Source organism: Tauraco erythrolophus, chromosome 23 (assembly GCF_009769465.1).
Source record: "Tauraco erythrolophus isolate bTauEry1 chromosome 23, bTauEry1.pri, whole genome shotgun sequence".
NCBI classification, from domain to species: domain Eukaryota; kingdom Metazoa; phylum Chordata; class Aves; order Musophagiformes; family Musophagidae; genus Tauraco; species Tauraco erythrolophus.
The window spans coordinates 2073068-2096009 of record NC_141487.1 but is presented as its reverse complement, the minus strand read 5'-3'; the positions used below and the strand labels follow the sequence as shown (position 1 = coordinate 2096009).

Genomic DNA, 22942 nt, shown 5'->3' with positions numbered 1-22942 from the left:
TTTTCCATGCTGGGAATGCGGAGAAGCGGATTAATGATTGTTGAGCGGAGCTGAAGGTTTGGGGCAAGGTGACTTTGAGCGGGTAAAGTTGGCAGGAGGTTTCCGGATGAGATTTGCGTGTTTGGGATGGGTTGGGCTTCGGGAAAAAGGTGTAGCCCGGAGCCGGCGGCACGGAGGCGGCTTTATCAGCCTGGAAAACGGAGAAGCTCAGAACAAAGCAAAAGGAAGCACAAAAGGAGGAAAAAGTATCTCCTCAGAGCAGCCCGATGGTGCCACCTCCTCATTTCTTTTTGGGATGGTGGGATGGAAGGGGGAAATCAGTTGGTTTGTCCTGGAAAGGTCCCTCATCCCTAGGTGGAGGCGTGGGGAAGGGAGGGAGGAGGAAAGCTCCGGTCTGACTCCGAGCAGCTGCTCCGCGGCGGAGACAGGTGACGGATTCGGTTGGGTTCGTTTGCGGCACGCTGGCTAACGAAGGGTGACAGGAAATTACCCGAAAGCTTCTGGGGTCACTTCGAGGCCAGCTTGGAAGTGACAGGGGAATTAAGAGCCGGTGGAAAAGGAGCTGGAGGCTTTGGAAAGGGGAAAAATGCGGCACCGAAAAGCGAATAAAGGCAGGAGTTAAACTGCAGCTGGTGGCTGGGACCTTCGTCCATGTAGACGGGGAGAGGGATGAACTAAGGAGAGTAATAAAAGCATTGGGATCAGGAAAAAATTTGGAATGGGAAGGGGATGGGAGAGATGCAAGTCGTCGTTTCAAAGGGCCACGCTGCTGCGTGTGGGATGTCTGTGGGGAAACTGAGGCATAGAGGATGCCAGACAGCATCACGCTCGCTTCTTTCTCCCCAAAAAAGACATCGGCGATGTGTCTGGTCCTGATCTGAATTTCAAAGATTTCGGGAAATTGTTGTTCCCCCTGTTGTCCCCAAGGCAGCCAGATCCCCGGCGGGCGGCGAGGGGAGAGGAGGGGCCCTGGGGAGCGGCGTCCCTCCGCCACCGCCGCTGAGCGAGCGGAATTCAAAGGGATAAAATTAATTTCCATTCCCCCGAGGGGAACATCTCTCGCGCTCAGAGCTCCGTAAAGAAACGAGGCGGCGAAGAAAGAGCCCAGACACGGGTGGGGGTGGGCAGCTGCTCCTGTTCGTACACAGGGACTCGTTCCCCGCCGGCTCGATCCCCATCCGGTGGGATTTGCCGGAGAAATGAACCCCACGTGGTGCTAAACCAACTCCTTGCATGAGGTGTGGACGTGATGGATCTCAACTGCATGGGTCATGGGTAGGCGTGGGAGGAGGTCTTGCCGTGGGTCTTTAGTGGGTGGTGGGTGCTCGTGAGCTCATACCCGGTGTCTGTCGCCTCCCAAATCACCCCCCGTGCAGCAGCTGATCTTCACCAGCCATGGCACGAGCTGGGACGCTGCCTTTCGTGCTGGAGAGGAGCATCTCAACCTCCTTGTGGAACGTTCCCCACCATCACCAGCGTCTGCAAGCGCTGAGATGTCCCTCTGCCAACCCCGAGGTGCTGAATTGCACCCAATGGCTTCACGTGGGGACCGCGGCGGTGCCCAAGGGGGTGGGGTGGTTGGGTATCTGCCACTGGACTTGCCAGGGATGCTCAGGAGGTGGAGGACCACGTGCTAAATAGCATAATATTTATATAAATACATATAGAGAGAGGATGGAAAGGAATCAGAGGGGTAAACTCCCCTGTGCGCAGCCCTGCTGTGAACGAGGAGGATCACTGGTGGCTTTGAGGGGGTTGTTTGGGACGTTGTCACCGTGGGGAAATGAGGATATTTAGATTAAGGGCCAGATTTCAGAATGGGGTGAGCGCTGGCATGTCACATCCCTCGGATGCATCCGGAGCTCGCGCCAGAGGCCGAAGCAGCACCAGCCAAACCCATGTAGCCACTCGCCTCCCTCCTGGTTAGCACTGGGACCCAAAATCCATCACTGGGGGGCCTGGGCTGGCCAAAACCTCAGGGAAAGGGGAGGTTCTGGTCTGGAAGCTGAGGTTGGAGCTGGGATAACGGGGACGTGCATCAATGCTGGGCACGTGTTTCGGGGCTCAGCTAATTGGCAAAGGGTCTGGCCACCCGTGTGTGGCCGTCACCCCCTATTGCTGTTGTGATTTTGAATCTGTGGGTAGATCCACCAAGATCCTTGTGTTCAGGAGCTGGGAAGTATGAATTATGCACGCACTTGGCAGCCCTGCGAACCCGGCCAGAGCAGTAACTGTGCCCAGGAATGTCGTGGGGGAAGCACTGAGCAAAGCCCACCACCGCTCCCACCAGCATAAGGGGGTTGGAACTAGATGATCTTTGAGGTCCCTTCCAACCCAAACCAGTCTGTGATTCTATGATTCCCAGTCCCATCCAGCCGGAGCATCCCTGGCTTTGCACCCACCACCCTAACATCCCGAAGGGCTGGGGGCTTGGATGCACTGTGTCTTTAAGGGGCTTCCAAAGGGCTTCCAAAACCCCAACTCAGGATGAGCGCGGTTCTCCTCGTCATCGGAGGGTTTTTAGGGACCTCGGGAGGACGAACCCTGGAGCGCAGGGGGAGGTGAGGGTGTTTTCAGCAGGCAGCGTCCTCCAGTTGCTGGTGCCTTCCCAAACGGCGGGACAGGGAGGTCCAGAGCTTGAGTAGCAGCAGAAGATGTCGGGAAGGAGGATCCCCATGGCAAAGATTCCGGTCCGACGTCTAAACGTATGTTTTTATCTACGCCTCGCGGGAAGGGGAGGCCGAGCAGCAGCGACGCGGCCGCGGCCCCTCCGAGCAGAGGTGACGTCTCGGCACTTGTGACTCTAATTGAACGTAATCGCCGCTTCCGAATTTTGCTAAAACCTTTTCAAAGTCCCCTGGAATTAGGGACCATCGATAACGCCGCTCCTCGGGGTTTTCAGCTCGCGGCGGCCCTTAAGAAGCGCGATTAATTTTTTATAAAGCCGATTGTCTCTCGTAGGCGGGTTGTCAGCCGCCGATCCGTCATCCCTCATCAATAATGAACGAAGCCGAGCGGCTCTTTCCCCCTCCAGCTTCCTGCATTATTCACTGGCAGGTCCTCAAACAAATGGGGGCTGTGGTGGGGGGGAGCCAGGGATTTAATTGACAGCCTTGATGGCTTTTCTAATTACTTGCAGGATGGTGGATGGGATGGGGAGACGAGGCTGGTAGGTGGTGGGTGGACAAGAGGGGCAGGAGGTTGAAGGCAAGGTTCAGCAGAGCATGGGAGGTTTGTTTTGGATCACTGCTTTGGTGGGATGGCATCTCTCCTTCACCTTGGAGGCACTTGGAGAAAGCAAGAAGAATCTCTGCCCAAAATGAGGAGATGCTACCATGTTCCCTCAGTCATCGCTTTGATGCTGAGAAGGTCCTGCTCTATGGCTTGATCCATCCTCATGGGAAAGAGCTAAAATGTCCCAAATGCACGGATTTGGGATGTGGGACGTCGGAGTCCACTCCTCCTCTCCCAGCCGTTGGATGGGGAGGTCATGACGGTCTTGAGCCCGGCACCAAGCAGAGCTGGTTGACGGTGGCATTGCGGCTGTAATGCTCCTCATTTCCATGGTTCTGGGCTAAAACCACCACATTTGCATTTAAATTGAGGTTTGGGCATCTGTAAATGCTGATTTTTCCAAGCGAGAAGCCCTAATGGTTCTTTAATCACGTTGGGATGAGGCCCCCAGAGCATCTCCAACCCAGCGAGGAGGGCGAGAAGCATCTGCGCCGTGGCGGGGGCTCTCCTGCCTGCTCGGTAGTGTGGGGTAAACCGAGTCACGCAGATTTCCCTAAAAAATAGAGGTTCCCCTAAAAAAAATTGAAGGTGCCCTTCTTGGCCAGGGAGGTACAAAGGGTTGGAGCAGTGAAAGTGGATGGGGAGGGCAGCCGGTCCGAAGGGATCCGGATTCTTGGCAGCTTTGGGATGAAAGCGGAGCTGCTGCTCCTCCGACATCCCAGCCAGCCCCGAGCTGTCCCCGCGTCGCTTCCAGCCCTAATCATAAAACCGTGTGTTTTTGCATGCGGGAAGAAACTCCGGAGCTGCCGTGTGTTTGTTCGGCTCCTTCGAGGCCGGGAAATCGCCTGCGGCGAGGTTGGCTCTGGAGCGTGGTAGGGACTGAATCTGCTTAATAATAATTAATCATAATAATAATAACGCTTAGCGCTCATACGGGGCTTTGGAAAGACGGAACGCCGCATGGCTGCTGGCTAATCCTCTAGGATTAAGAGTTCCCAGAGGAAAAGATGAGGGAATGCCCTGTCCTCGGGCGCATCCGCTCCCCAGAGATCCCGGCCTGGGGCTGGATGCTCCGGAGGGAAAGCAGCCAAGCGAACCACCAGCATCGCCCAGCACCGGGCAGGACTGCGGCAAAAACCACCTGGTTTTTCCGCAAAGCGCCATCCTGCAGTAGGATTAACGCCGTCCTGGGATGTGGGGGTACAGTCGGGATGGCCAGGATCTGGCCCTGCTGCACCATTATCCTGTTTCCATGGCAACAGTGAGCCAAGAGGGATGGGGAGGGTGGCATGGACCAACGGCGGGCGTGCAGCTGGTGCCGGCGCTGCCCGACGGGACGCGTGGTGCCCGCTCATGTGTGAGCGCTGACATTTTGGGTCGGGAGCTGCCTGTCACTAGAGATTGACCATCCAGCCCGGGACAAGTATCGCCCGTGATTCCCGTCTTCCAGCAACACCGATTTGTCCCAACCGAGGTGCCGGGGTATAAGGTCAGTGATCCGCGGCTTTCGGGCTCCCAGCGCTGTCGGACTCGTCTCCAACGTCCCTTGTGTTGGGAACGTGCGTGGTCCCTACCCTGGGGAGCTGAGACCTGGAGCAGCTCAGTGCAGTGGGAATGGCGCAAATGGATTTTTTTTTTTTCCAGGAGAAATCTGGCCCTTGCATAATAGACACTCCCTCCCCAAGACCTTGCAACGCCTCTGGGTCCCCCAAAATGGTTCTGGGTCCCCCCAAATGGTTCTGGGTACCCCAGCACAAGGCACAACATGAAGCTCAACGTTCTACCGAGGGAGGTTTTTCTTTTTTTTTCCTTTTAATTAAATTGTCTGAGGAAGCCAAGACACAGACAGAAAGAGACCGAGACTGTAAATAGTATAGAAAAAAAAAAAAGAGAGAGCGAGAGAACCGATTGACGGAGGTGTAAATGCCAGGTGGAGCTGTACGGAGGAGGAGGAGGAGGAAGAGGCAGGCGAAGCTTCACGTTAGCTCCAGGATCACTGTTAGGGTGAGCGCCAAAACTAGTCTGAAGCCGCAGTGGCCGGTAAGTGAACCTGGGCAGGAGGAGAAAAGGGACAGGGAGTTTAGGGAGCCGCATCGCGCCGCTTGGGTTCAAAGCAGGATGGGGTCACCACGTTTTTTTTGGCATGGGATTCCCCTCCTAAACTTGCTACGGAACTTGTACGGGGTGGGCAGCAGGTCAAGGTTGCTGCAGGGAGCATCCACGGGGCCCCTTTTGGTGTAAAGACATCCCTGCTGCCAAGGGCAAGGGCTTGGGGCAATGGAAGGTGTTGCTGGCCATGGCAGGGGGGTTGGAACTAGGTGATCTTGAAGGTCCCTTCCAACCCAAACCATTCTGTGATTATATGTTCAAGGACTTGGGGTGAGGCAAGGATTGATGATGGCCAAGGACTTGGGGCAAGGCAAGGACTGATGATGGCCAAGGACTTAGGGCGAGGCAAGCAGAGATGCTCAAGAGCCTGGGGCCATGCAAGGAGAGATGCTCTGCATGGTCCTTCCCTCCGTGAGGATTTCGGGTTGAAATACGGGTGCCCTCCCCACTCACCATTGGAGTCCTCTGTTCCTCTGGGAATATTTGGGTTTTCTAATGGGAAAGAAATAGTACAGAGACAGTTTTACTGGGGGCAGGTGGGAGATGACAGGATTTCTGGAGGGAGGGGTGACCCCCGCAGTGCTGCCATACCAAAAACGATGAGCCGGGTGTGGGTGTCGGTGGAGCCCAGGGGGTTCTGGGCAGTGCAGCGGTACATGGAGCCGTTGAGCTCTGCCGGCACCCGCTCCAGCACCAGCTCCTTGCCGTCATGCTCAGCGCTGCCGTCGAGAAGCCGGCTCCCTACCCGCGTCCAGGTGAAGAGGGGCTCAGGGAAGACTTCGTTCTGCGGGGAGACAGGGAGCTGTGAGATGGGTGTAGGGGATGAGCAAATCCTGTCTCGTGCCTGGAGCAAGGACAGGGTACAGCCAAAACGCCTAGGGGTGCACTGGTGCAGGGACCATGATGCAACCCAAGGCCACCAACCCAACCACACAAAGCGCTGGCACCGATGCAAGGCTGTCCGTTGGCATGGCATCACCCCACGGCGATGGGGATGGATGGGGATGCTGACCTGAAAACCCTGCACCAAGATCCGCACAGTGTCTCCGACACGGGCTCTTGTCGGGGTCATTGTGATCTTCGGGCCCTTGGGAGCAACTGCAAGGGAAGAGGACGAGAAGAGACATCAGCTGAGCGAGGGGTTCCCAGTGCGGATGGATGCCCTTGGCCAGGGTTAATAATGGCTTGATGAATGATCGTGGCGAGGGGGTGGGTGATTGATGGACGTCCAAATGATTTACAGACAGGTAGGGAAGGATCCCACAGGTGGATCAACGGGAATACCATGAGATTGATAGATGACTGTAATGGGATGCATTGACGGTGAAGGACATATCTCCTAACCAAGCTCCTCTCTGCTCAGAAACAGGGATCAAGAAGGGTACGGAGTGGGTTAATGGGGGATCTGCTGTGATGGTGCCAAAAAACTGGGTGTGGGGGGTGGTGGTGGGGCACCCAGTGAGGTGCACAGGCTAGAGGCATCTTAGGAGATGAGGAGGGCTGTATGTTTGTGGGGGGAGGCAGTGTGGGGTGAGCTTTGCCATTACAGGTATTGGAGCTACTGGGGACGAAGCAGCAACCCATCAAAGTCTTGGCCTCATGGGGAGCCCCAGGGAGCGGCCACCTAAGCCTGATGAGCTGCAGAAGATGTGCAAACGCAGGACTACTTAGGTTCTATTTTGGCTGCTTGTGTGCTGGGAGAGAGCTTTAATGCTCGGTGGGGAGGAACAGCTAATGGAAGGCCATCTATTAGCAAGAGAGCTGCTGCCCTCCTTGTTGACCACCAACCTCCTACTGACCTCCTCATTGCAGCCAACCTCCCACTAATTGAGGTGGTTGATGAGCTGAAGGAAAAGAGACAGAGCTCCAGCACTGAGAGCCTTGTTGCACACTGAAGCCTGTGCCAAAGATGGGTGGAAAGTCAACGAGGCGAAGCTCTCCAGGAGACAGGGCATCATTGCTGACGCAGTGAGCCAGGTGCCCTACTTTGCCAGGAGCAAAGCCCAGTCTTCTTCACCCAGCTCGAGGGGAGGAAGGCTGGAGCAGGCTGCCCAGGGGGGTGCCCTGAAGCTGGGGCAAGCCCAGTGGAGAGCTGAGCCTCTTCTGACAGGGAACCAGGAGAAGGTAGGGGAGCCCCAGCCCTACCTGGGGGCAAGCTGCCCAGCCAGGGTGGGAGCTTGTGTGGGGCAGAAGTGAGGGGCCACCACTAACTAACCTGTTCACTAGTTCCCACGGTCTCTTGGGAAGCTTCTGCTCTTCTAGGGTCCCGGGCACGCTGGGAGCCAACAGGGAGGCCCTGGCTGCAATCCCACCACCCTATCACAGCTGGGGCCTTGCCAGCCCCACAGGCTGCCCCCTTGCCAGCCTAGTCCCTCCTGACAATCCCCACAGGGATAAGTTGGGTGGTGATGGCCAACAAGGGTGATGGCCAACAAGGGTGATGGCATGTCCTTGTGTCTCCTGGGACTGGCATCCCCCTGTGCAGGGCCAGGGCTTGGTTCCCTTTACAGGGCACCCTGAGGCTATGAGAACTTGGGGGGCAGCAACCCCCAAGGACAAAAAGTGCAAAACAGCCAAGAATCCCCTGAAATCCAGCCGTGGTGGCCACGCTTACCGAGTGTCACCTCGGACTGCATGGGCATGGAGAGCGCCGGGTGCTTCACCTCGCAGCTGAAGAGCGCCTCGTTGTCGATTTGGGGGTTGAGGGTCCAGGTGAGGGTGGCCCGCGCCTCCACCGTCCCGTCGCTGATGGGCGCGTGCGTGTGGCGGAAATAGTAGATGGGCTCTGCCACGTGCACCCATCGCGGGAATTCCCGGCTCACCACCGTTTCGGGGATGGTTTCGGTGACGGCACCCCGTTCGGCAGCCAGCCCTCGTGGCGGGTCCGCCGTGGCTGGGGGTTGTCCACCTCCCACCTCTCCTTCAGCCGCCAGCGATTTTGGCACCTTGGTGTCATCCAGGTCACGGTGAAGGAGGTTACGGGGTGCCCAGCTCCCGGCGCCGGCCGGCGGCTCCGGCAGCGGAGTGGCCTCGATGGGCTCCCCATCCCTCTTGAAGTACACCTGTGTGGGGACAAAAGGGAGGCTGAGCCCCATGAGGACAGCCACCACCCATCTCCAGCACCCCATCCCCTTGCACTGGGCTCCTTCCCAAGGTCCCCATGGACAGATGCTGCAGCCGTTTGCCTTATTTTGCCCCCCAAAAGCAGCTCATATATGTTTTCGATAGCTATTTTTATGCTTGCTTCATCTATAGCTCCATGAAAGATGAAAGATCCTGGGGGCTCACCAGCGGGGCGGGCTTGCCACCGGAGACCACGCACACCAGGGTGAAGTTCTGTGCCTGGTATCGGCTGAAGGGTGCCGGCGTGTCGGCAGCAAGCACCGAGATGGACGTCGGAGGAGCTGCCAGGGAGCAGAGTTGGGGTGTTAGCACCACTCATCCTTATACCCATCTCCATCCTTATCCCCATGCCCATCCTCATCCTCATTCCTGTCCCCATGCCCATGCCCATGCCCATCCCCATCCCTATCCCTGGGGATGGGAAATGGAGCCAAATCCCTGCTGTTCCCCCACCCTGAGACTCCCCACAGCCCTTTCCTCTCCGCTCCCACCCAGAGAGTGGCCGCACTCACCCATCACATTGAGGAACACATTCCCAGAGGCCAGGACCACTTTCTCCCGCGTCGCTCGATCATAAATCCCTACGTGACACTCATAGGGACCGTTGTCCGAAATACGAACCTCGGGGAGCCTGAGGAGAGACAGGGCTCACCACTTGCTCCCCCTGCTCCATCCCGACTCCCTTTTCCCGGGAGGATGCAGCGGTCGGCATCTGGATATCGCGGCGTCGGATGGGGTTGCTTTTCGCCAGCGCCGGGGATCAATAAACTATTAATAACTGCAAAGGCTGCGGGAGAGCGAGCTCCGTAACGTGGTTTAGCAGCTGGAGTTCACTGGCACTGAGAGCTCCTTGGGAGGGTAATTGCACCATGGAAAGGAGAAACGGACGGGAGGTAAAGGCACCGCCGAGAGCAAAAACCCGCGAAGTGCTGACGCTAAACACCCACGAAACGCCAATGGTAACGGCTCCGCGCCGGACGTTACGGATGCAAAGCCTGCGTGGGTAAAAAGCATCAAATGCTCAAACCCAGAGCACGTCTCGATCGATATAGTATCAAGATTCTTTATATAGATACAAAAAACCAAAACAAAAAAACAGGAGAGGAAGAGATGGGGAAAAGGATCAGTGCTGCCGGAGGTGGAAACGCTTGTACCGGTTGCAAAGGAGCTGCTTTGCTGACCGGCAGCATCCCGCTTTGCTGACTGGCAGCATCACTCTTCCTCACCAGTTGGCATCATCCTTCCTTGCCAGTTGGCATCACCCCACCTTGCCAGGCAGTGGCATCACCCTGCCTCGCTGGCCAGCAGCATCCCACTTTACCAATTGGCAGCATTACTCTTCCTTGCCAGTTGGCATCATCCTTCCTCACCAGTTGGCATCATCCTTCCTTGCCAGGCAGTGGCATCATCCCACCTTGCCAGGCAGTCCCATCACCCTGCCTCGCCAGTTGGCAGCATCTCGCTTTGCCCATCGGCAGCATCACTCTTCCTCACCAGCTGGCATCATCCTTCCTCACCAGCTGGCATTATCCCACCTCGCCAGCCATCAGCATCCCACCATGGCAATAAAGATGAACACAATTCCCACACGGAGCACCCAGTAAATCACCCCCAGCTTAACTCCCCCCTACTTTTCTGTGCAAACCCGCACGTGCTCCTCGCAGGGCAAGGGGGAAAATCCGGCGCTGCTTTGCCGGATCCTCTCCGAAAGCCCCCGGCTGCCTTCCCACGTCTCCTCCTCGCCCCATGAGCGCCAACCACCAGCACAAACGAGCCCCCGTCGCTTGGCAGCTCCTTTGACGGCCTCAACGCTTTCAACTGAGCCTCTGCCATCTGTTCCGGCCGCTAATTACGGGAAATCAGCCACGCCCTTCGTCAGTGCCATGCCGGAGCGGTTTCGGTCCCCGCCAAGTTGGGGACAATCTCCATCCCGGTGGCTGCCCCTCACCGCGAAAGCCAAGCCCTTTGGGTTCGCACGCGGATTTGGGTGTAAAACAGTCCTAATTGGGTCAATGTGATGTTTTCCGCGCTCGGGAGGGACCGGAGAGCTGGGACCCCTCAGCCCTGCAAAGCCGAACCGCTGCCCGTCGCGTCCTTTGCGTCCTCTAAGCGTGCTGGCAAGCAAGGAAAAAAAAAAAAAAGATATAGATATTCATAAAGCAGTGTCTTGACTTGACGAGGGTGGGTTTTTAATGAGAGAAGAGGGAAAAAAAAAAAGGGAAATCTAGGGTTGGATATCGCCCGGCTTTGCTCTTCACATCTGAGCGGGCGGCGTTGAAAGCCGGGATGAAAAGCGGCGGCCCCGGCAGCCCTCTGCGCTCCGCAGATAAGAGCCGCGGCGCCCGGGATAACGGCACCGACGTGACCGTGCCCTTAAAAAGATTTCCTCAAAAAAAAAAAAGAAGAAAAAATCAGCCAAAATACCAAAGGGCAAAATGAAAGGGAGAGAAAACAGCCGGGAAGCGCCTGACCCATCACCAAACCCTTCCCGATGTTGCTCCCCTTTTCCCAGAGCCTGAAATAAGGCGGGATCCTCCTTCCCCTCCACCAAAAAAAAAAAAAAAAAAAGCGTAGAGCCAACGAGCTATTTTTATCCCCGACGACAAACATCTCCTCTCTCCCCAGGCACGGTGCCGTTTGCCTCCGAAAACCACCGCGTGAAAAGAGTTTTACCGCAAACATCGCCGGCTCCGCGGACGGTTTGCCGGCACCGCGCCGACGGTTCCTGAGGCTTTGCAAGGCGGCGGAATTTTCTGCTCGTGGATTCTATTAGTTGTACAACAGGTGGCGAACGGGAGAGAAAACAGAATGTTTCTGAGCCAAAATTAAAGCTTTGCCTCGCCAGGACGGCGCGACGTCCTCGATCCTCACTCAAGGGATGCTCGTGGTTGGGATATCTTGCTCCGTGCACGGGGGATTTTTTAATTCTGATTTAATTCCTCGACTTTCCCGCTGCTCCCTGGCAGAGGAGAGCGACAGCCGAATCCAGCGCTGAGGAAAATCGCTGGATTTCTGGCAGGGAGCAAGGCTGTTGAGTTGGGGGATGTGTAAGCTGTTGGGGAAGCTGCCGAAACAGCCGCTGAACGATAATTAGTCGTGTCAGGGATTTGTACGGCATCTGAGCGAGCGGCTGAGCGGAGCCTGTGCTACGTGGGGAGGCAAAACTTGTGGAGAGGAGCAGCCCCTGAGCATCTCCTGAACATCCCCCTGAGCATCTCCTGAACATCCCCCTGAGCAACCCTTGAGCATGCCCTAAGCATCCCCCTGAGCAACCCCTGAGCATCTCCTGACCCTCCTGAGCATCATCTGAGCATCCCCTGGGCATCTGCTGACCATTCTGAGTATCTTCTGAACATCCCCTGAGCATCCCTCGGAGCATCTGCTGACCCTCCTGAGCATCCCCGGAGCAACCCACGAGCATCTACTGACACTTCTGAGCATCTTCTGAACATCCTCTGAGCATCCTTCTGAGCAACCCCTGGGCACGCCCTAAGCATCCTCCTGAGCACCTCTTTGAACATCCTGAGCAACCTCTAAACATCTCCTGAGCAGCCCCCGAGTATCCTGATCATCTCCTGATCTTCCTGAGCACCATCTGAGCAACCCCTGAGCATCTGCTGACCCTCCTGAGCATCTTCTAAACATCCTCTGAGCATCCACCTGACCAATCCCTCAGCATCCTCCTGAGCAACCCTTGAGTATCCTGAGCAACCTCTAAACATCTCCTGAGCAACCCCTGAGTGTCTCCTGAGCAACCTCTGAGCATCTCGAGCATCTCCTGAGCATCCTTGGAGCATCTCCTGGGCAACCCTTGAGTAACCTCTGAGCGTCTCCTGAGCAACTTCTGAGCATCCCAAGCATCTCCTAACCCTCCTGAGCATCCTCAGAGCATTCCCCCAAGCAACCCCTGAGCATCTCCTGAGCACGCCTAAGCATCCTCTTGAGCAACCTTTGAGCATCCTGAGCAACCTCTGAGCATCTCCTGAGCAACACTTGAGCATCCTGAGCAACCTCTGAGTGTCTCCTGAGCAACCCCTGAGCATCCCAAATATCTCCTGAACCTCCCATGAGCAAGCTCCGAGCTCCGCACTTCCTCCTGAGCAACCTTTGAGCATCCTCTGAGCATCTCCTGAGCAACCCCGATCATCTCCACTCCAGCCTTGCTCTCCTGCTTCTTCTCCACTCGATATTCCCGTTTATTTCCGTGCAGCCATTTAACACAATTGTTCTCGCTTATAACAAAACGTAACTCTGAGCAGAAAAAACAGCAAAAAAACCCCCAAAAATTCAAATTCCAAATAATTTCTTGTTTGCACACATGCTCATCCGACGGGACGAGCCCTTCCCAACCCGTACATGGACATTTGTAGGTACAAAGCGTCACAACACCTTGAGGAAACAACTGTATTTTCCCCACCGTACACGGAATTTTTATTATCCCATGAGCTTTGAAATCCGATTAGCAAATTTGAATTTAAAAAAGGAAACAAAGAAGGAAACAAAAAAAAATCGTGAAAAATAAATACATCACCTCAGCCTTTTTGCCTGGAATTAAATCTCCTCCTGACATTTTTTTTCAGGCTCCAGTTTTGTTTTTATAACAGCGGTGATAAAGCAAGTGTGTAATTAGTAATAAAGCTGACACTCCGGCGAGTGATTCCGCACCGGGAAAGAAAGCAAAGACAAGCTTCCACGCTGCCTGTTTTACATATATATATAAAAAATTTAAAAAATATATTTATAGATATATATTTTTATATATATCTATGAATAAATGTTAAAATTATGTTTTTTATATATTTATATATCAATATATCTATATGTAGATACAAAAAATAATATATATTTTTTTTTTTTCCCCCCCAAACCTTGTTTTTCTCTGCCCATTTTCACCCCTGGAAACCTCCTCTGATGTCACTTTTTCCTTAGGGACAATCCAGACCATGGGGATGACCTCGGCTATTCGGAGACGGTGCATGAAGGGACGATAATTTCTTTGCAACGCAATGAATCCCCACCGACGGCCAAGGAGTATTGCCAGAATACCCTCAACTGCCCCCAAAAATGGGGAAAAATTCCTAAAAATAGGCATTAAAAAGCAGCTGGAGGTGATATCAGGGTGACTTACCGCACAGTGGACTGGTAGACCAGGTCTTCCCTCTTCCGATAATTCTCCATGTGCGAGAAATTGGTGGAGAACATGGCATCGAAGGTGAAGATCTTCTGCTTGATGGTGCCACCATCGGTGACCTGCGAAAAAACCCACCCCAAAGCCACAGATGAGACACCCGGGGTCGCTTCTGCAAATGCTTTTAATTTTTTAAAGGATTTTTCTTTGAATATTTCATTTTAATATTTTTATTTCAATATTTTAATATCAATATCTTATTTTTATATTTTCAATTTCATATTCGATTTTACTATCTTTATGTTAATAGCCTTAGTTTAAGAGCTTTGGCTTAATATTTTTATTTTAATATTTAATCCAATATTCTTAATTTTTTTAAATATTTAATCCAATAGTCTTCATCTAAACATTTATACTTCAATACTTAGAATTTTAATATTTACGCTTTTATTTGTAACATCTTGAATTTTAATATTTTCCTTAAGACTCAATAAATATTATTTATTTATTTCCAGCCTGCTGAGCAAAAAAAGCAAAACCCGCCCGTTTCTGTCCGGTTATCACGTTGCCAACTCCTATCTCCAGCTGCTCGCCGGGAGTTGTTGATTTTTGAGTGGAAAAAGGCTCTTTTTAGGACCAGGGAGGACTCATTTCTTCCCCGTGTGCCCCCAATACCTTCGGATTTATCTCCCCCTCTTGCAAGGAGCAAAGTTTAGTAGAAAATTAGGGAGGAAAAGGGAGAGGAACACAACGCGGATGGGAGACACGCGTTTTGGGGCTGGAAAAGCTCAGATTGATCCATTAGAAGGTGAGAATAGTCTTTTTTTTAAATCGATCAGACACAAGAGAAGAAGATTTGGGGGATGAACCCCCCAAAATGAGCATCTCTCGGGGAGGAGACCCCGTTCTCCCCTTCCCCGATTGGGCAAAACTCAACTTTGACTCCAAATTTTCTTTTTTCTCCTTTTTTTTTTTTTTTAAATCTCAAAAAGGAAAGAGGGGAAAGAAAAAAAAAAAGAAAAGAAAAAGCTGTCGCTAAACCAAACAAAATTTATTCGCCGAGGCTGAGGTTTTTATTGCAAAGAAAATACGCGCCGGCATGGACGCGGGATGAAGAATGGCAAGGGGAATTCTCGGAGTTGTAAATTCTCCAGCCTTGGGAACGAGGGGAAGTTTTCGAGGGTGGATTTTTTTCCTCCCAATTTTTATTTACGTCCTGGGGGTGGGTTTGGAGGGGGAAAACCTCGGAGCTGCTCCCGGATTTAGAAGGTGCATCACCTCTAAAGGCTTTTCCAGGGATTATTTCAAGGATGCAGGAGAGCGGATGCTGGGAGGCGGGATGTTCAGGGGATGGGGAGCGGCGGAGGCGATGCCCATGGAATGTGCAGCCCAGCACATCTGGCCAGATGTGGGCGAAGCCCGAGAGCACTGAGCTCGATCCGAGGATGGGAATGGGAAAAATAATTTAAAAAAAAGCAGCTCAAAGCATCACTCAAACCATCACCCCCTGCTCCTCCCCGGGACCCTTTGCATTCCACCGAGGATGCCCGGGAAGGGAAGATGTCGCAGGCTGGTGGCATCCTCGAGGGATTAATAGGCTTCTAGAAAAAAAAATGGGTCAAAAATAGTCTTTCTCCAGGGATCAGACCAACTTCCAGCCTTTTATCTGCATCCCTGGGATCGATTTTGATTTTCGGAGAGGAGCTATGGATAAAGCTGTCGGTGAAGCCACGGTGGGGTGGGAGCGGCCGAACCCGAACGTTGGAAAGGGACGATAATTCCGCAGCATCCGCTGCCGTCACCCCAAATCATGTCCCTGTGCCGAGGAAAAGGGGCGCAGGGGAGAGGAAAAGGCACATTTAAGGCATATTTAAGGCACCGGAGCCCGAGGCTTCCCGCTGCATTATTTATAAAGCCCAATAAAAATCTCATTCCTTGACAAAATCCCGGCAATTACCGCTGTGCGGGAAGACATTGACCTCCTGCTCCTTCCCACCTCTCCTTCTCACCTCCTGGCACTTGGTTGTCCCCAAAATACCGTCGCTGTCACCGGAGCCTCTCGCCGGGACACGGGCAGGGTCGGGTAACCGCCTGGGAGCGACGGGTGGGGGACCGAGGGGATGGCAGGGAGAGGGATTTTGGAGGGTGAAGGAGGTGGTACAGGGCTAGGAGGTGTCCGTAGCACCCTGGGGCTCGGGGTGGCACCCCAGGAGGGTGAGCGGTGCTGGGCGCTGGTCTGGATTCCTTCAACCGTCCTCATCCCGGGCTGAATTTACACCCTTTCTCCCCAAAAATGCAACAAGTGGATGCTACAAGAGGGAAAATACCCAAAATGGGCTGGAAGGGGTGACGGCAAAGCTCAGTGCACTCAGGGTTTGCACATCCCACCCCGCAGCTGCTGGAAAATCCCTTTTTTAAGGTCCTCCCCTTGCTCAGAGCCACCCAAACCACCGCCAGCATCAGATTTAGCTTCCAAAAACCACTGAGCAGTTGATTTCTTTGCCCAAACCTGGCTGGTTTGATCCCAGAACGAGCACCGTGACCTGGCTGGCGCAGAGAAGAACGGCACGAGGCTGACCTCTCCATCAGAAATTTCACAGAATTTCACCACAGTCATAAAAACTCCAGATTTTTTCCCTAAAAGGGAGCAGGTTTATCAACCAGAGATGCAACCTGCTGTCGGTGGGGTCAGCTTAAAAATTTGGAAGGGGCAGCAAATTTCTGGGAGATGCTTCCCAGGAGCGAGAGGTGAGAAGCAGCAGCCCGGTGCCTCCGGTCCGGCTCTTCCTGAGCATCCCTGAATTCACCAAGGCTCTGGGCATTCCCAGTGGCACCTCCCAGCATGGGAAGGGCTCGTGGCAGCCCTGGCACGGCGGGTGCCCTTCGCTCGGCTCCTCCGCTCCGTCCTCCCCCTCCCCTGGAGCCGGCGCGGCTGCGAGCGGTGACTTTATCACTGTCACCGGTGACGCTTCCCACCTGGAGCCGGCGCGGGAGCCGCCGGCTGCGGCTGTAACATCTCATTTCTCCTAACGGGCAGCGGCAGAGGAAGCCGCCGCGGGGACCGCGCGGTGTCATCATCCATCAGGAGGTTCCGAGCGGAGCCACCAACGTCTGCAAAGCATCAGGCTCTGCTCGCCGAGGCAGCAGGTTTTGGAGCCCCGGGAGATTTGCCGAGCGGGAATCGGCTCAACGAGCCCCTCGACGGAGCAAAAGGGTTTGGAAACCCTCCGCACCGGTGCTGGGAGCTGAAAATAGAGAGGTGGTGTGTGAAGGATGGGGAGACCGGCTGGCAGGCGGGAGGAGGGGACCCACAGGGTGGTGGTGAATGTCCCCTCGCCTGCAAAGGCCATGTTGATGGGTGCTATGGAGAGCAATGCCTGTGCACCATGGGTGCTACGGAGAGCAACAACGGTGCATCACGGTGCTACGGAGAGCAATGCCTGTGCACCATGGGTGCTACGGAAAGCAATGCTCGTGCACCATGGGTGCTATGGAGAGCAATGCTCGTGCACCATGGGTGCTATGGAGAGCAATGCTCGTGCACCATGGGTGCTATGGAGAGCAATGCTCGTGCACCATGGGTGCTATGGAAAGCAATGCTTGTGCACCATGGGTGCTATGGAGAGCAATGCTTGTGCACCATGGGTGCTATGGAGAGCAATGCTCGTGCACCATGGGTGCTATGGAGAGCAATGCTCGTGCACCATGGGTGCTACGGAGGGCAACGCCCGTGCCCCACGGGTCCTATGGAGAGCAATGCCCGCAACAAGGGCACTGCAGGCAGCGACACCAGCCCTGACTCTGAGTTATTCACCTTCTTGCTAATTACACTGAGCGCCAAACTCTAATTAATCCAGGTGGAGCAACTTCCCCCGGACCCGAGGGCTCCCCTCCCTTCCCAGGCCGAGCCCCCGGTCCCCTCCGGGCAGAGGGAAGGTGAGCGCGGGAGCGCTGCTTCTCCGCCGGGGAATCATGCCGGGCCCTTGCCTGCAACCAAAAAAAAAAAATCTACAAATCACTTTTTTTTGGTCTTTTTTTTTTGCAATTACCACCATCTCATCCGAGCCCTCGGCTGTGTGTACAGCCCGGCTGCTGCCAGCTGCCTGCGTCCCCCGCCGCTGCCAGCTGTCCGTACCGAGCCAGAAGAGCGACTCGGAGGATTTTCCCTCCCTCTTCCGCTTCTATATTCTTATTTTTTTTTTATTTTTTAGACCTCTACACTGCCTCCTATGAAGGTTTTTGGGCGCTTGCCTGACACGCTAGGGGTTCTGACCCAGGTTTGTACATCTTCTCGGGCAAATCACACCTTCTGGAGATGAGCTGACGGTGGAGGGGGGCGGTTGGATGTTAATTAACACCTCTGCAGACAGTGGATGTTTTGGTTTATGTTGTGAAAAAGCCCCTTTGCTCATCCCAGGTCTCCTTCGGCATTTCGAGCGACCCGGAGCGACGGCTCACGCCGAGGGGGTTTTCTGAGCCAAGAAAAACTGTTGGCCATTGCTGCCGCCCCACTCGTGGCTCCCAGCCATGGGGATCCCTCGGGGACCGCTGGAGAGGGGCTCTGGGGGGGCTGGTGCACAGCGTGGTGCTTCTCGGTGGGGTTTTACCCGCCTTACCCGTGGTAAGAAGCCTCTTTATAGCCTTCGGCCTCGGTATGCACGTGCCTCGATGGGTTATGTGCACCCACCCCGTGGGTTATACACCCACCTTGTGCCCTACACCAGCTGCTGAGCCGGCTGCCACAAGCCCCTTCTTTTGCCTTAGGATCACGGAATGGTTTGGGTTAGAAGGGACCTTCAAGACCATCCAGTTCCAACCCCCCTGCCATGGGCAGGGACACTTTCCACTACATCAGGTTGCCCAAAGCCTCATCCAACCTGGCCTGGAACACTTCCACGGATGGGGCAGCCACAACTTCTCTGGGCAACCTGGTCCAGCGCCTCACCACCCTCAGAGGGAAGAATTTCTTCCTCAGATCCCATTGAAATCTCCCCTCTTCCAGTTTAAAGCCATTGGCCCATGTCCTGTCACTACACACCCTTGTCCAAAGCCCCTCTCCAGCTTTCTTGGAGCCCCTTTAGGTACTGGGAGGTGCTGGAAGGTCTCCCTGGAGCCTTCTCTTCTCCAGGCTCAACAATCCCAAATCTCAGCCTGTCTCCAGAGCAGAGGTGCTCCAGTCTTCCCATCATCTCTGTGGCCTCCTCTGGACCTGCTCCAACAGCTCCATGTCCTTCTGATGTTGGGGACCCCAGAGCTGAACACAGCACTGCAGGGGGGTCTCAGGACGGCAGAGCAGAGGGGCAGAATCCCCTCCCTCGCCCTGCTGCCCACGCTGCTTTGGACGCAGCCCAGGACACGGTTGGCTTTCTGGGCTGCCAGCGCACGGTGCCGGCTCATGGTGAGCTTCTCCTCACCCAACACCCCCAAGTCCTTCTCCTCAGGGCTGCTCTCCATCCACTCTCTGCCCAGCCTGGACTTGTGCTTGGGATTGCCCCGACCCATGGGCAGGACCTTATGCTGAGCCTTGTTGAACTTCACGAGGTTCGCACAGGCCCACCTCTCCAGCCTGTCCAGGTCCCTCTGGATGGCATAGGGCATCCCTTCCCTCCAGCATGTCCACCACCCCACACAGATCAGTGGCATCAAGAAACTCACTAAAGGTCCACTCAATGCCACTGTCCATGTTGCCGACCAAGAAGTTAAACAGCACCGACCTCAACACTGACCCCTTCCACCTCTCCAGCAACTCAACGTGCATCCCTGAGCGTCCTCCAACTCAACAAGCTCCCGCCGCTCCCTGTAAAACCAACCAAGGGATACGAAAGCCCCAGCGAGTCCCCCACCACCCAGCTCCACAGCCCCGGTGCAGCACACAAAGATGCTGTCAGGATGATTTACAAACAGAACAAATAGAACTTCACAGTCCCACCATCTTCACCCCGGCTCATCCAAGACCATCCGTCACCTCCTGCGTGGGGAAGCTACGACCGGGGAAATTCAGGCAGCTGCAAAAGTCCATGAGCAAGACAAGGTGGGGGACAAAAATAGGGGACAAAACCCTCAAATAAAGAGAATTTGGAAAATCTGAAGATGCTCTACAAAAAACTCAACTTTTTGAATGCGGGAAGCTCCCTGGGAAAGGAGAAAAAGGGAAGGGGGAGTAAAAAACCTGGAAGAAAAGAGGGATTTGTGGGGATAAAAATAAAAGCTGGGTTATTCTTCACCCCCCGCCCCGTCTCTCTCTGTGGTTTCTCAGAGTGGAATTTGCTCGGCCGCCCCGGCGCGTCATCCTCTCGCCAAGGGCTCCAGCATCCCTCCGCTCAGGGGGGATTATGCAAATCCAGCCCCAGCTCGCGGGAAAGTGGGTTAATCCAATATTACCGAGTGGAAAAAGGAAGGAAAAACCCAGTGGAGATAGCAGCATCGTACAAAAAAGCCTCCTGCCCAAAATAAGGGGGAGACGAAGCCAACTGGAAGCTGCAATTTAGGGTTCGGGACAGTTTTTGGGTTATACTTCCCTATTTCTCTCCTCACACCTAAATATTTTTAGAAAAAAAAAAAAAGAGCATTAAGGTAGAGACACTCCTTGGTCAGGGAGCAGAAACAAGATAGGAAAACCAAGAAAAAATCTCTCCTGGCAAAGGGCGGTCACTTCATCCGATGCCACCAGCCCAATTAGCTCTTCCTTCACCTCCCCACGAGCAAACGTGCCAGCAAAGAGCTGAATTTTATTTTTTCCCCCGTCCTGGCAAACTTGTAAGTTTTCTTTGATGAAGCCACTGCGGGGGTTTTATTCGCGTTCGGCGGCTTATCCTGAAATTCCCTGGAGAAAACCCATAATAGTGCTCTGGACTGTTTCTGTCTGAGGGTGGATGCAGGCTCGGTGTGGACAGGAGCGATGCTGGTAGGACGGGGAAAGCTCCAGCCTCCAAATCCCACCCCAAATAAAACCAGACACTGTAACTCTTGCTTTGCTCCAGAGCAGCATCTCACATCCCTGAGTATTTTGGGGACAGGGACAAGAATGGGAAAAGTTTTTTGGGGGAGGCTTGAAGAACACTCCTCCCCAAGCCCCAAACCACTCGATTTTGCATAATTTCCCCCGTAGCATGAAAACCACCCTCTTTTTTCGCATCGTTTCACACCCGACGCGCGAATCCTCACTACACGGCGGTGCTTCACCGAATCGATATTCCCATCAGCGAGAGCACCGTCTGCTTTTCTCTCCACCACCCAGCCTTGACCTTCTCTTGTAGAGGAGCAAAGCAGCCGGTTGACTTCGTGTCCCCATCCCCAAGGGCTGGGAAGAGGCACCGGCGCCACTTACCCGGTACCAGACGATCTCCCGCATCTTCCCATCCGTCTTGAAGTTGCATTTCAAGGTGACGGCGTCTCCCACCACCACGGGCGGCAGCGGCTCGATGCTGACCGTCAGGTAGGCTGGAAAAGTGAAAAAGAGGAGAAAAAAGCCGTGAGGTGCTGGGGAAGGACAGGGTAGGGGATTAAAATACTCTTCTCAAATGTTTTTAGGGTATTAATAGCTCTGCATGGGGAGCTGATCCCACCAGCCACCTTTGCCACCTGCAAACTCAAGCCCGTCCGTCCTACCAAGACATTGGCTTTGACTTTGTCTCCACCATTACCCGCCCCACGGTGCTTCTCTCTTGCAGATCGTGTTCCTCCACGCTGCGCTCGCTTCAGACCCCTCTCAATTCCACATTTCTCACAGGAATGGGTCCAAAAGATTAATCAGAGAATGTACAAAGCCTGACCTGAGGTTTTACAGCCCAGCCTTGGCCAACAGCCTGCTGGTTGCCCGGAGAACTTGTGGCTGCCCCATCCCTGGAGCTGTTCAAGGCCAGGTTGGATGAGGCTTTGAGCAACCTGGTGTAGCAGAAAGTGTTCCTGCCCATGGCAGGGGGGTTGGAACTGGATGATCTTGAAGGTCCCTTCCAACCCAAACCAGTCTAGGATTCTTCTCCAGCTCCCCCACAGCTGGATGCAGGATTTGTCCTCGTAGCAGAGGGAAAATCAGAGCATGGGTGGCTCCGCCGGGGACGTTTTTCTCCCTATTTCTCCTCGATTAGCTGCAAAATCACGGCGGGAGCACGGAGCAGGCAGGGTCAGGAGGGCAGGCAACTGCATTTCTATTTTCTTTTCCTCTATTTCCTCCGGCTGCTGGATGATGCCAGATTGACAGCCCGGCAGATCCCGGCTTTTCTTTAGCATCCTTACCCTGACCGCACCGAGCGGGCAAAGCAACGCAGAAAAAATCCCAAAACACCCAGAAAAAACGAGAGCAGGTTTGGAAACGGGGCTGCAGGAACAGAAATTCCTTTGCAGAAAGCGGGGAAGGCGATTTTCACGCGTCCCGCAGCCAGCGATCCGAGCCTCGCACGGCTCGTAAAACAACTCGCCGGTGGTTTCGGCAATAAATGTCAGCCGCGGGCTGCGGGAAGAGCGCGCTGCACGCGTGCGCGCCGGCTGCAGCGACGTGGCCTGGCACATCGAGCAACGGGGCCGTAAAATTCCCCAAATCTCTTTGCGCTGCTTTTTTTGATGGGCTGCCAAAGCAGGTTTGCTGCTGTTGCAAGGAAATTGGTGGGGGGAAAAAAAAAAAAAGGGGGAATTTTTTTGGTGGCAGCAAGTGCTGGAGGGTGCTTTGGGTCACGCACGGTGGGTGCCTGGGATGTAGGAGTGCTGAGTGAGGATGGGGGCTAAATTAAGGGCTGTTCTCAGTCTTAAAATGATGCACAGCAAGAATTTTTTTTTTTTTTAAAAAAAAAAACAGGAGGAGAAGCATCTTTGCAACATGCACTTGGCCATCAAGCGATGATTTTGGTGCGGAATCGAGGCTGAGCTGCCTCCCCCAGGCAAAAGCAAGAATGGGGGTTTAATATTGCACCTTTGCAATCCCAGCCTGAGGCTCTCCCCGCGCCGACGGTGACCCAAATCCCCGCCGTGGCCACGCTCCGTCGGCGCCGGCTCCTCGCCGGCCTCTCCCCTCGCCCGCCCAGGGTTTATTTCAGCACGTTGCAGGGAGGATTAATTCCTCGCGGCTGCCAACGCAGCACGCGGTCCACTTCGAGTTGGGGGCTTTGCAGATATAGAGAGGCAGTAATAGGAGAGGGAGGAGGAAGAGGGAGGCGAGGAAGGTCAGGTGAGGTCTCGCAGCCGGTGTCCCGATTCCTCCTCGCTTTGCTTTTGACATTTCCAAAAGCGAGACGAGCAACAGGAGCGAAAGCTAAAAGGGAAGGGGGGGACGAGCGAAGGTTTTGCAGCACGGTGGCATCTGCCCAAAGGAAACGGGGGATGGATTCGCAGCGGGGACGGAGCCTTCGTGCTCGT

General features: G+C 54.5%; 1 protein-coding gene across 1 annotated transcript in view; it reads right to left on the bottom strand.

Moving 5' to 3' along the window:
- Positions 1–5055: 5055 nt before the first annotated feature.
- The window catches only part of IGSF21 (immunoglobin superfamily member 21), a 38618-nt gene continuing 20731 nt past the window's right edge, over positions 5056–22942 (bottom strand). The window contains exons 2-10 of the mRNA XM_086625502.1: positions 20922–21034; positions 13595–13716; positions 8979–9097; positions 8632–8747; positions 7958–8405; positions 6356–6441; positions 5935–6127; positions 5797–5835; positions 5056–5284 (exon numbers count right to left, since the gene is read on the bottom strand). Coding sequence (XP_086481628.1) covers positions 5211–5284; positions 5797–5835; positions 5935–6127; positions 6356–6441; positions 7958–8405; positions 8632–8747; positions 8979–9097; positions 13595–13716; positions 20922–21034 — 1310 coding nt within the window. The 3' untranslated portion in view covers positions 5056–5210. The remainder of the gene's footprint in view (positions 5285–5796; positions 5836–5934; positions 6128–6355; positions 6442–7957; positions 8406–8631; positions 8748–8978; positions 9098–13594; positions 13717–20921; positions 21035–22942) is intronic.